This window comes from Pogona vitticeps, chromosome 3 (assembly GCF_051106095.1).
Source record: "Pogona vitticeps strain Pit_001003342236 chromosome 3, PviZW2.1, whole genome shotgun sequence".
NCBI classification, from domain to species: Eukaryota; Metazoa; Chordata; class Lepidosauria; order Squamata; family Agamidae; genus Pogona; species Pogona vitticeps.
Genome location: NC_135785.1, coordinates 144,082,500 through 144,096,224, shown reverse-complemented (window position 1 = coordinate 144,096,224; position 13,725 = coordinate 144,082,500). Strand labels below are relative to the sequence as shown.

Genomic DNA, 13,725 nt, shown 5'->3' with positions numbered 1-13,725 from the left:
TTTTTCAATCAAGGCTAGATCAGACCCACATATCTATCATGCACCTTTTTTAATTGATTAATACCAGTCGTCTTCTATTTAGTTTGCTTGTATTGATTTTTTTTCTGATTCATTTTCCATTTAAAATGTACTATTAGTAAGGTAAAAGGTAAAGGTTCCCCTTGACAATTTTTGTCCAGTCATGTTCTACTCTAGGGGGCGGTGCTCATCCCCGTTTCCAAGCCATAGAGCCAGCGTTTTGTCCGAAGACAATCTTCCGTGGTCACATGGCCAGTGCGACTTAGACACGGAACGCTGTTACCTTCCCACCGAGGTGGTCCCTATTTATCTACTTGCATTTGCATGCTTTCAAACCGCTAGGTTGGTGGGAGCTGGGACAAGTGACGGGCACTCACTCCGTCTTCTGGATTCGATCTTACGACTGCTGGTCTCTGACTCTGCAGCACAGGCTTCTGCGGTTTAGCCCACAGTGCCACCACGTCCCTATTAGTAGCACACTTTAAAAAGCCTTAAGATGGGTGACATCTTAAGTAAATATTATCAGGTAAAATAAATATGTCAAAAAACCCAGAGTGAGTCGATTAATTCGATAACCACATGCCTTGTTGACTCTGAAGCCAGAAGGAACTTGAGTATTGGCAGGGCACAAGGAAGATCTGTCCATGAGGCTAATTGGCTAATAGCCAGGAGTCATCATCATGGCTGACATCACTGCCTATTTGTCTCAGACTATTGATGTTTCTTAGAATGTTTGAAGCTTCTGAGTTGAAGAATGCTTACTTTTATTTTGATGTTGCCACACAATAGCAGAGATGAATTGGTTGACTTGATAACTGACAAATCAAAAGGGGTAGAATGTAGGTCAGGATTTACCTGTGGATCACTGAGAAGTCTACATAACTATCTGAGAATCAATGAGTGTGTAACAGAGCAGCACCATTACCATTTCCCTTCTCCCTGGAATGTGGCAATATTTCTTTTTTTTTTTTTAAGAAATTTTCTTTTTTTTTTAAAAAAAAAGGTGTTTTCTCCTGCCAGCTACTCCCCAGCCTTCATTACTTCCCAACATTGTATTTAACTTCCACTTGCTACTTGCTAATATGTTGGAAACAAAACAATTAATAATTTATCTGCAAGGGGAACAAACTCTTATCCTGCAGAAGAAGTAGAGTTTGGTATTTGATTTGTTTTGCCTGCTTGCTGGTGCCTCCTGGAATGCCAGTGCCTTTGGGAGAGGGGAGGAAACATATTTAGTTTGAGCCTCATCCGGAGTGCCTGGCAAGTACAGTATACTGTAGCTTCATTTATCCAAAAGGTCAAAAGCCATTATGAATCTTCAAGTAACTGGAAGCTGGGCTAAAATAGTGCCATGATCCAACAAAACATACAGGAGTGGCTTGGAATACTGAGCCCTGGCTTGGATAAAGAAGATACTACTGCTCAATAGTGCCCCCTTCTAGTTACTATGGACTCTCGATTTTAAACATTGTTTGCTGCCAGGATAAATGTTTAGTTTTTAGAGACTGGTAATATGGAGCTTTGATTTACCTTATGAAAAAAGCCTTCTGTGTGAACTTTAGTCTTGTAAGTGTTGTTGGGAAGGTGGAGGGAAGAAGACAGTAAACCAGGTGTTGAAGTTGGGGGAACCCATGGGCCAAAATGAAACAGTGGAATAAAAGGACAGCCCCTGCCTATGATGATTACGTTGGTAGGATGATGTCCAGTGTGTTTTTAAGACTGTTGTGCTGGTTTTGCACGAGTCATTCCTAGGCTTTTATCAGTATTAGTTTTATCAATTCATAGTGACAAGTTTTCTTTTTCTCTTTTTCTGACAGCAATGGGGAAAGAAGAAAAAGGACCTCCTCTGTCTGCAGCAACGAGTCCTTAAATGGTGGCGGAATCACTCTTACTCCTCGCCGAATCTCCTGGCGGCAGAAGATCTTCCTCAGGGTTGCATCGCCCATGAAGAAATCCCCCTCAGCAATGCAACTTCAAGGTTTGTGTGCCTTTGGAGAGGACGGTTTAAGGATTCTAATCTTATTTCCCTGTCTAAGAGCAGCAGTTGCAGCTCTGTTTTTAAAGATGTGGACATTTGCTACAAAGTGTATATCTGAGCTGCAGTACTTGGTATGGCTGGCTTGGTGCATAGTTGGAAAATTGGAAATTAACGTTGTCACCTTCCCCACTAGCTGCTATTTCACTAAGCTGTGGATTGTGCCCCTCCTCCCTCCACAGAGGCCATTAGAACCCAACTGGCCTGTGAATAGGAGTAGGAAATGCCATAAAAAGTCATTGTTACAAGCCCTCTATGTAGCTAATTTTACTGTTTTAACAATATATTCTTGTGCATATTAGTTTCATGCAGACCTCTCTGGGTGACTAGTTTTCTAAGCTAGTAGCCATCACCAGTTCTTGCAGGCATGAGTCCCATAGATTAGCTACATGTGAATAGTTATGCGTTGTGCTTGTCAGCTCCACTGAATGACTTTTGGTTGAGTATTACTTGAGAGGTATAAATAAATACCTGTGTCTGCCCACAACTTTCTCCATACTACTCCACTGTGTTGTTTTGACCTTTGATCTTTCCAAAAGACCAAGGATGTTTACAGGACGTTTGCCAGCAGATGGCAGAGCTGCATAGTGTTATGTTAACATAATAAGTGCCCATAACATGCACTGGTAGTATACAGTGTGTTTATCAGAGTGCACAGAAATAATATATTCTGATTGAGAGGGACATCTCTCCTGCTACAGATAAACCATGCCAGAAAATACTTCCAGCCAGTTACAAAGTTGGCTAGTGTACTGTCATACATGTTTGAGGCAAAATGGATGATACCCATCTAATGGGTTTGTGGTAGAGCCAATGAAGCTCCAGAGCACAGAGTGCTGTCCTCTGAAGATGCCGGCCACAGAGAAGAACAACCTTCAGAACACGGCCAAAGAGCCCGAAAAACCCACAACAACCAATGATGTATCATTGTCAGATGGCTGAACTTAAATTTGTCCCATCCCAGTCTGGTCTTGACTTAGGTATCATACTGGACACTTCATGGCAGCAGCTGAGAGATTCAAAGAGGAACTGTATACTTTACCGAACTATTGCATTTTATTTGACTTTGTTACTTGTTACAATGTGCATGAAACTAATATAACATAAGCAAAAAATCAACTATACTACAGCCGTGGTCTCTGTACTGAGGAGCTTACAATCTACACTTTACCAGCCTGGGGAGAGGTGAATGGGCCAAAGGTAGCTATAGCTGGAGAGGTGCATGTGAAGTTACTTTGATTTTGTTTTTCTCATAAAACCCTAACAATGATGCGAGTTTATTCACATTTTTACCACTGTGGCTCAGATGAGGTGTCCCTATCCCAGAACAATTCTTGATGTACATTTTTGCCAATGTGATAGATGCATCAGTTGAAGTTTATTTAATCCATGGCTAACATACAGTTCTTTGCAGATGGGGGTGATGGAAATGAATTGTTACCATTGTCTCCTCATGCACCACATTTTGATGAAGACCCCCTTGTTTCCATATTGCAAAATGATGATAGTCAAGATAAGGCTGGAGAGAAAAAGAATTCTGAAGAGCTGCAGAGTCTATGGAGAAAAGCCATTCACCAACAGATACTGCTGCTTCGAATGGAAAAGGAAAACCAGAAATTGGAAGGTTAGTAGGAGCTAAGATAAAGAATTATAAGGATTTCTCACACCCCCATACCACCTTAGTCTTCCCAACGGTCCGCTAATGGGTTTGTGGTTGAGCCAATAAAATATCATTGTCAGATGAATGAACTTAAATTTCCTTTATTTGATGAGCTGAAAGCCAACCCTATTAATATAGAGAATTTTCTCTGGCCTTGATTGGACCTGGGATCTTGTAGGAATTAGAAATCCTAAAGCCATTCCCACTCCCCCTTTCTCCTCTAAGATCTGCTGCCAATCTTCGCTCCTTCTCCAAAGCATTTCCTACAGTGTTCTGTCTTGGCTAGATTCTGCTTTATTTTTTTCTGTTCATCACATAGTGGTTTTCAGCTATGCTTTTTAGAAACTTAACAGGACTTTGTTGAAGAAAAGGGCAGTTTGGTGGGACATGTTTCCATAAACACAATTTGCCTGCTTTTGCTGGTATTTGGAATAACTTGTACTGGTGAACTTTAGTCTGGTACAGTAGTGCCCCGCTTGACAACATTAATCCGTTCTGTTAAAATTGCTGTTAAGTGATATCGTCGTCAAGCGAAAGAAAAAAACCATTGAAATGCACTGAAAACCGGTTGAGTGCATTCCAATGGGCAAAATACCTCATCGCCCAGCGAAGATCCTCCATAGGGGAAGCCATTTTCAATCTCTGTCTTCTCGAAATAGGTCCGGAAAACAGCAGGTGGCCATTTTGAAAACCCGACAATCAGCTGTTTTTGATTGTCGGGAAGCGAAAAATTGGTGCCCGAAGCAGGGAACCAATCATCGTGGATTTTCCCCATTGAAACATTGTTTTGCAATCACAGTAGCGATTGCAAAAACCTCATCGTTAAGTAATTTCTTCGTCTACCAGGGTCATCTTCAAGCGGGGCACCACTGTATATGTTTGCACAGATGACAGTTTCTACAGGTTAAAGTTGAGGCTAATACTCCACATGAACTGAGAATGAACTCTAAAAATCCCCTGTCCTGTGTAAAGCCATGGAGTGAGATAGGGAGGTGGAAGCAGCCCCTGCTATCCTCTGTTGCTTGGAATGTGGTGGTTTGCAGTAAGGAGGTTGCTCTACAAATGGTAAGACCTAAACAATCCACACTACAACAGTTTGGCCTCCATCTTATGGAGGACAAAACTACTGTGCAGTCTGCTCGTTCATCCCCACTCTTCCTTCATTGCTTAACATGCCTGAATGGACTTCAGTACCATAGACATGTTTTCTCACGAACAGGAAGTCTAAAAGCCTCTATCCTAGAACATTATCTCCAGAATCCCCCTGTCTTGGAAGTAAACTAAATGGTGCCTTACATATGTATTGTGCAATTGAAGATCCTTTCAGAACAGTTTAGTAAGTTTGCACGATCCAGTCCATAGGAAACTGGACTAGACGGGCCTTTGGCCTGATCCAGCAGCGCTCTTCTTATGTTCGTATGTACTGCGTAGCTGAAACTTTAGTCTGCAAGCACTACCTTTTAGAAGCTCTCTAGATTCTGGTGCCAAAGCTGTGCTAGAAGTTGTTGTATGAATGAAGCTTATTTACTAATGAAAAGAGTTTAATTTTAGTCTTCTCCTGAGCTCCTGTCTTGCTGTAGGATTGGAGTGTGTATGCATTTGTGTTCATGCGCATTTGGACATGACACATTTTGTAAGCTATCGCTCTGTAACCTTGATGAAAGCAGTGCTGAATTATGGATCCTTTGAAGGTGGTGCTGAGTTGCATGGAAAAATTGTCTTCACCTTACTGTAGGCTCTACATTTTAATTTCCTCTTTAAAGGCTTGCTTTGTTTGCCTCAGAACTATATTTGTATGATAACTATTTAACAGACACAAAAAAGAGACTTGCTATAGAAATATGTTGAATATATTCACAGAATGAAGTGGCTTGTATTACTCAGCATTTAACATAGCGTAAGTAGCATAGTTAGATAACATTTGGCTGGGTGCCTGTTCCTCCTGGTCCCATACACAGAAAAGGGGAGAGAGCTCTCTCCCCTTGCACGCTCAATCATAGAATAATGGAGTCGGTCTCATACAAAGTTTCTCAATAAAATGCTAATAAAAATACTTCCCATTCTTCCTAATGCTGTCGAGGAGGCTTGAACGATATTTTGTTTTATAGAAGGTAAGATGCATGGAAATCTCTCTCCACCCCACCCCCTTCACATATGTGCATACTCACCACGTGATTGATGGGAGGCTTTGTCATTTTGTAAATAACCCCTGTTTAGGTTTTATTTTCAGAATGGAAATGTTATTTCCAAAGTGGAAATCTCACGCGTCAAGCAGTATTCTTAAAAGTAGTGCTTCTATTCTGCTGGTTGAATCTGTGTCCTGAAAAAAACGCCTGAGAAGCATCTGGATGGATTGACAGCACTTCATGTTTTCTGCCTGTCATAATCTGGTTGTGGTGGCCTGCTTTTTCTGGGCCTTTTCCCCCCTCATATTTGCAAGAGTTAAGGAGTAGAAGTGAACAAGTCTTCTAAGCAGTTTATTTGGGCAAATGATCTTCTTGACACAGAGAGTAAAATCTCCTAAGGATGGGGCGGGAGAGAGGGAAGGAGGGAAGTCTGAGGGCTTCTTCTCATCTTGCCCCACAGTAAATATCCAGGCTATAATACTGAGTGAAAAGGTCTGTAGGTTTTGTAGAGCTCCCAAAACATCAAGTGACAAAGAATGAAGCAACAGTGTAAAAGAAAGCCATGAGTAATAATTTAAGACCCAATAGCCTCTTGCTGTGAGAGGGGAATTTTAAAATCAGCATCAAGAAGCATATAGCATTTTCCAGTATTAACTGTCCACGAGTTTCGGAGTTCCCATTGCTGGGCAAGATTTTTTAGCACTGCCTTCTGTTTAATTGATTTCATCAAGTGCAGGTCTAAAAATCTCTTTCTCTTTGTAATTTAAGAAGCTGCCTTTTTGAACTAAATCAAGCAAACCATTGGTCAGGATTATTTAGTGTGTTCAACAATAGCTGTCCAGGGTTTCAGACCTGATTCCCCACTCTCACCCCCAGCTCTATGAGGAGATGCCAGGGGTGAACCCAGGACCTTTTAATATGGAACAGTGATTCACACATTGGTAGTCTCAAAAACCAGATACTCTAATGATCTCTATGTACAATTGCCCTTGAAAACAGTGCAGAAACTTCAGCAAGTCCAAAATACAGCCAGACTGATTACCAGGGCTATGAAATAAATTTAATAATATACCCCCAGTCTCAGTGTGCCTTCATTGGTTCCCTGTTAGTTTCCATGACCAGTTCAAGGTGATGATAATAACCTATAAAGTTCTTAACGGTTTAGAACATTGATACTTCTCAGAATGTCTCTCCCAGAAATCAGCTATTCATTCCACTCACTCCTCTCAATCCATGTTGTTAAAAACAACCACATCAAGGGAGGCCAAAAGGCAAATACAAGGAATTGTGCCTTTTTGATTGTGTCTCTTAGTCTCTGGAACAAAATGCCAACAGAGATATACCATGCTCCTTCTCTCCTTACGTTTAAAAATATGGTAAAGATGGAATAATTTAAAGCTGTCTTTAATAACTGAATCTCTGGGATGCTGTCAATAAAAGCTTTTTAAAAAATTTACATTTTTATAGGGTTGTTTATTTTTAGGTGATGATTATTGTCTATTGTATTATCCTATTGTTTTTGAATGTATTTTTTGTTATTGTGGAGGATTATAACTTTAAATCTTGTGGAAACTCCACTCTGTAGTGATTGCATTAATGGGGTGGTATATAAAGTGAATTAAAAATAAAATAAAGTGCTAGGTTTGTGTGCACATCTTTTAAATTGTTTTAACAGTGTTAAATGTTAACTGCAGCTCTAAATCTTTGTCAAGGTGTGTGTGTGTGTGTGTGTGTGTGTGGATGTTTCATAATACACTGTGTCAGCTTGTACAGTGTACATGAGAAGACCGAATCTTGAGTTATCCATAAAGAGGATACAGTTAAGAACCCAAAACCAGATACTTTGGGCTTGAGCAGAGGTAACATTACTCTGCACTGTACCTTTAAAAAAATCAAGAACAGATTTCCGGCTTGTCTACTGTCTGGCAATACTCCTTGCTCACAAATAGATATGGGTACTTCACATTTGTGCAGTGCAGAGGCGGGATTGGGAGCCTCCCCTCTCAGCCGATGAGTATTTGGCTGAGTGGAGAGGTGAGGAAGGGCCGGCCATGCTGGTTCCACAATTGGCACAATGATGACTGAGCTGAGCACTGCGCAGAGCCTGGTAAGTGGCCCAGCTGGTTCTGGGAGGCATGTTTGGCCAGGGAAACAAATACAGAGTGCCCATGTCTATTTACAGTGAACCTGTGCTCCATCTGCACTCCATAGGACAGAAGGTAATTTCAGTTATCAGTAATCGGATTCTTTTCTTGTTAGCCCACCTCCTCGCTGAAATAACTAATAGTTAAGATGGTGCTTCAGCATCTCTTACTGGGATACATTTTGAGAAATCCATTATAACGTCTATAAGATTTATAGATCTACTTTTATTATAAAAATATAAACTGATAGGATGAATTGACTTGGTACATTTTTTTCTATGTCTAAATATATCTAGAAGATATATTAAGTGTTCAATATCTTAGTCTTGAATTATTGTATACACTATGATGACACTTCTTTAGTGCTGACTTTGACATAGGCTGTTTGAGTTATAATAGAAAAGTGGCTTTTCATCTTACTTGTTTCTTGTAGTTTTTTTAAAAAAAAACTCCTTTATAATTCATCATATGTTTGATTACCTTTAAGAAAATCAACCACATGCATATATGTAGAAACCACGTGATGTGACCCTGGTATGAGCAGATGGTGATGATACTGAGTTGCTGAGGGCAAGCATTTTCCGCACCAATATTATAGGAAACAAATAGCAAGTACAAACTGGCCCAGTGTTCAAGACTGTCTGGATTCTTCTAAAATAACATGCAGAATTGGTGTGAAACTTCAGGCTTCTAGAGTATATTGCTCAGTGAGAGAAGTGTATCGCATGTACCTTCTTTGAGGCATGGCTTCCTGCTTGTATGCCATAGGACAGACACATGGGATCACTATGTCTGAAGTCCAGTTATCATTGGCTCAAACTCTGTCACATGAACTGCAGATATGTGACTGCTAATTTTAAGTGATGTGTGCCTTCTGTTTTCTTCTGCAGCAAGCAAAGATGAGCTCCAGTCCAGAAAAGTTAAGCTGGACTATGAGGAAGTTGGTACTTACCAGAAAGATGCTATTAATATCTGGGATAAGAAACTTTTGAACTGCAGAGCAAAAATCAGATGTGACATGGAAGATATTCACTCTACTTTGAGAGATGGTAATTTTGGGGTACAGTATGCCTAATGCAGAGAGAACGGGTCTGACAGCATCTTACCACTTACTTCAGTTTAAATGTGAACATATGTAAAGAGAGAGCATAATGCAAAGTAAATGACTTACTGTATCCTGAAAGTTCTGTAGTCCTTTTTTTCCCCTTTGCATTGGTTGCCCTGCATTTTTATGTGAAAACTGAGTACTTGTACCTTTTTTTCTTTTTGGAGGGTGGGTGGGTTGGATTACCATTCATCTTTGGGAAAGAGATAGCCAATGAATATGTAGACCTGATGTGCCGTACATAGGAAATAAATATGCAGTGAGACTCAGAAGGCAGTAGCAAAAAAGAGCCATACTTTCCCCCTAAAACTCATAGAATAGCTCTTTAATTCCAACCTTGTCTCATTCTTATCAATGCCATTGGGAAAGCAATAGCTTACAGTGCCTTGACCAACAGGAAGGCTCCAGTTGATAAAGCATTAAAAGTGCTCATGTAAAATAGACACCTGATGAAAAATAATTCATCATTCAACCATTGCGTAATTACCTGAATAATTTGGTTTTGCACCTCTTTCTCTCTCTATAACCCACTTTCAATTTCTTGTTTTTTTCAGGTGTACCCAAAAGTTGCAGGGGAGAAATCTGGCAATTTCTTGCTGTTCAGCATCGCGTAAGACATCGGCTGCCGAATAAACAGCAACCTCCTGATATTTCTTATAAAGAACTCCTGAAACAATTGACAGCCCAGCAACATGCTATCCTTGTCGATCTGGGTAACTTTTTCTCATCTTGTTGTTGTTATGTGCTGTCAATTGCTTCCGACTTATGGCAACACTATGAATGAGTGCTCTCCAAAATGTCTTGTCTTCAACAGCCCGGCTGAACTCCTGCAGACTCAAGCCTATGGCTTCTTTTAGGGAGTCATTCCATCTCACATTTGGTCTTCCTGTTTTCCTGCTGCCTTCCATCTTTCCCAGCATCATGATCTTTTCCAGAGAATTCTGCCTTCTCATGATGTGCTCAAAGTAGGACAGACTCAACTTCCAACATTTTTTGCCTCCAGATATAGGGGAGGCTTGATTCCTTTAGGACCCACTGGTTCATCTTTCTGGCAGTCCAGAGTATCTGCAAAGCTCTTCTCCCGCACCAGATTTCAAATGAATCAGTTATTTCCTGTCAGCTTTTTCTCTTGGCTAATAGATATTTTGGACCAAATGGTGAAAATTATGGCAGAAGAGAGTTTTGGTGTGTGTGTGTGTGCATGTAACAGACTAAGCCCTTCAATTCATGCTGGGCTTTTCTCAAGTTCATGAGGAATGTATACCAAAGCTTGGGAAAGTTTACCAAATAATGTTATAGTGCATAGAATTTTTTTTGTTGTTTGGGAGTTTCTGGTTATCTAAAGTAACTTTTCCAAGCTCTGAATAGTTTGCCTTAGATGAATGATTAATGCTTCTGGTGGAGTGCCATTTTGATAGAATAGTCAGGTTACATTTCCATTTTGTACTCCTGCATTGTGCTCTACCAAGACACAGAATTCTATCTATAACACATAAAAGTCTTTCCCTGGCCATACTGGGGATGATAGAAGTTGTTGTTAAACACATCTGGATGATAAAAGAGCCATTAAATGCCCCTGAGGTAAAAGACAAAAATCAGCAGTGAGGGCTATTTGTTTGATTATGTTTAAAGAAGAAGAGTTTCATAATATATTTTTTGAAATAGGTGCTTCCCCCCCTTTTAAGATAGTAAAGCAACTGAAGGAAAGGTCACTTTTGAGTAGAGATGATAAGAAGGAATAGGTTAAACATTTTCATCCTTCTGTTGATCTTTCATTTATAATTACAGTGGGCCTCACACAACGATGTTAATTGGTTCCAAAAAAATCAACGTTGTGTGAAACATCGTTCTGTGAAACACCATTTCCCATAGGAATGCATTGAAAACCGGTTAATCAGTTCCAATTGGAACGGATTGCCGTCCTTAAGCGAAAATCCCCATAGGAAACATCGTTGAGTGAAACAATGTTTCCTCCATTCAAATGTATTGAAGCCAACTCAATGAAACATCGTTGAGTGAAACAATGTTTCCTCCATTCAAATGTATTGAAGCCAACTCAATGCATTTGAATGGCATTCCAATGTCTCTTTTCCCTCATTTAAAAGTGTCTTAAACTGTTTGAAACCTGTTTTAAATGCTTGGCATCGATGGTCCAGCTTGTGAAACGTATGCAAACTTAATTTGGTGTTGTTCTGAGTCGTCGTTAATTTTTGGTGATTTTTTGTTTTCTCCATTGAAAGCCATTAGACAGACCATTCAATGGCTTTCAATGGAGAAAGCAAAAAATCACCAAAAATTAACGAAGACTCAGAACAACACCAAATTAAGTTTGCATAGAGTTCAGGAGGTGGGCTAACGATTGCAAGCATTTAAAACAGGCTTCAAACAGTTTAAGACACTTTTACAGGAGCGAAAAGGGGCATCGGAAAGAGCTCTTTGATCTCAGTTTCCCTTTTAAAGCTCTTTCCGATGCCCCTTTTCACTCCTGTAAAAGTGTCTTAAACTGTTTGAAGCCTGTTTTAAATGCTTGCAATCATTAGCCCACCTCCTGAAACCTATGCAAACTTAATTTGGTGTTGTTCTGAGTCGTTGTTAATTTTTGGTGATTTTTTGTTTTTCCCTCATTGAACTCTATTGAACTGTCCGTCCAATACATTTCAATGAGAGAGAAAACAAAAAATCACCAAAAATTAACGAAGACTCAGAACAACACCAAATTAAGTTTGCATAGGGTTCAGGAGGTGGGCTAATGATTGCAAGCATTTAAAACAGGTTTCAAACAGTTTAAGGCACTTTTAAATGAGGGAAAAGAGACATCGTTGTGTGAAAATCCCCCATAGGAACCATCGTTGTGTGAGGCGGCAAATTTATCAGAAAAAGCCATCGTTGTGTGAATTCATCATTGTGTGAGGCACCCGTTGTGCAAGGCACCACTGTATAATCTACATTGACTGTTTTGCTTTTCATAGAAAAAATATGTAAGGGAAAATTACATATACTAATGAGTAAAATAAAAAATACATGTATGGAAGTGAGAGCCGGACCATAAAGAAGGCTGACCGCCAAAGAACTGATGCGTTTGAATTGTGGTGCTGGAGGAGACTCTTGAGAATCGCCTGGACTGCAAGGAGAACAAACCTATCCATTTTGAAGGAAATTAACCCCGAGTGCTTACTTGAAAGGACAGATCCTGAAGCTGAGGCTCCAATACTTTGGCCATCTCATGAGAAGAGAAGACTCCCTGGAAAAGACCCTGATGTTGGGAAAGTTTGAAGGCAAGAGGAGAAGGGGACATCAGAGGACAAGATGGTTGGACAGTGTCATCGAAGCTACCAACATGAATTTGACCAAACTACAGGAGGCAGTGGAAGGCAGGAGGGCCTGGCATGCTCTGGTCCATGGGGTCATGAAGAGTCAGAAATGATTTAACAGCTTAACAAAACAAAAAAATATACATTTCAGCTTGGTGCACTGTAGCACAGGTTTGTTCAGCTGGCCATTTGATTCATATATTTGTCTTTGTGTGTAAACAGTTATGTTCCATGAGAATCCAGTTCTGCAGTTTGCATAACCGACTTAAATTAATTACCTGCATGATTTCTTTCATTTGGACAAATGTTTTCTAATTTTGCTAGCCAGGAGGCAAAGAAGTTTGTGGAGGCACATGCCTTGTCTTTTAAAATCTTGTTCAGCTCTTCTGCTTTCTGATACCTTCACTGGTGTTACCTCTAAACATGCAGAGATATTTGGGAAGCTGAATTAGGTGGCTAGTACTGTGTTCAGTGCTTTTCCTGTGTCATCCAAAACTCTATAGCATACTTTAGGCTAATTAGTTAATGGTTGCCAGTTGCTGTACGAGGAAACTGCTCCTGGCAGTAGGCATCCTATTTTTCATCGATAAAAGGAAATACTGGTTTTCGGTGGTTTTATCTTCACTGTGTTTTTTAACACGGCATGACAGTGACATGAGAGAAGGAATTAGGCATTTAAGTCCTGGCAAGTGTCAAGGAATATTTATCATTTGGTTATTTCCCTGTCTTGGTTAGGATGTGCAGCATTTGTCGTTTCTCCCTCATGTGGTATGTGGTATGTATGTTTTGTGTTTTGGAAAGCTGATGTTGGCCAGCTTCCTAAGTGATGGTATGCTGTTAGTTCAAACTCTTAGGCAAATAGTCATTTGTATTTAGCTAACCTTAACAATATATATATATGAGCCATTACGGCTAATGTGTCATGAAAGCAGTGTGCAGAAACTTCCTGAGGGTTCTCAATGTCACCTGGCAACTCATGACTTCTCTTTTTTGCCCCAGGAAGGACCTTCCCAACACATCCTTACTTTTCTGCTCAGTTGGGAGCTGGGCAGCTGTCACTTTTCAACCTTCTGAAAGCTTATTCCTTGCTGGACAAAGAGGTGGGCTACTGCCAAGGTATCAGCTTTGTGGCTGGCGTGCTGCTTCTCCACATGAGCGAAGAGCAAGCCTTTGAAATGCTCAAATTTCTCATGTATGACCTTGGCTTCCGCAAACAGTACCGGCCAGATATGATGTCACTACAGGTAAGACCAAAAAAGAAAAGGGAAAAAAAGGGAGAAGATTTCTGTTTGAAATCTGAAATATTACATAGACTTTAAGAAGAGG

General features: G+C 40.2%; 1 protein-coding gene across 4 annotated transcripts in view; it reads left to right on the top strand.

Moving 5' to 3' along the window:
• TBC1D4 (TBC1 domain family member 4) overlaps nucleotides 1-13,725 on the top strand; it is a 109,161-nt gene that overhangs the window by 82,077 nt on the left and 13,359 nt on the right. For all 4 annotated transcript variants that reach the window (XM_072994724.2, XM_072994723.2, XM_020783498.3 and 1 more), the window contains 5 exons: nucleotides 1,836-1,996; nucleotides 3,468-3,677; nucleotides 8,874-9,032; nucleotides 9,643-9,801; nucleotides 13,399-13,643. In XM_072994724.2, coding sequence (XP_072850825.2) covers nucleotides 1,836-1,996; nucleotides 3,468-3,677; nucleotides 8,874-9,032; nucleotides 9,643-9,801; nucleotides 13,399-13,643 — 934 coding nt within the window. The remainder of the gene's footprint in view (nucleotides 1-1,835; nucleotides 1,997-3,467; nucleotides 3,678-8,873; nucleotides 9,033-9,642; nucleotides 9,802-13,398; nucleotides 13,644-13,725) is intronic.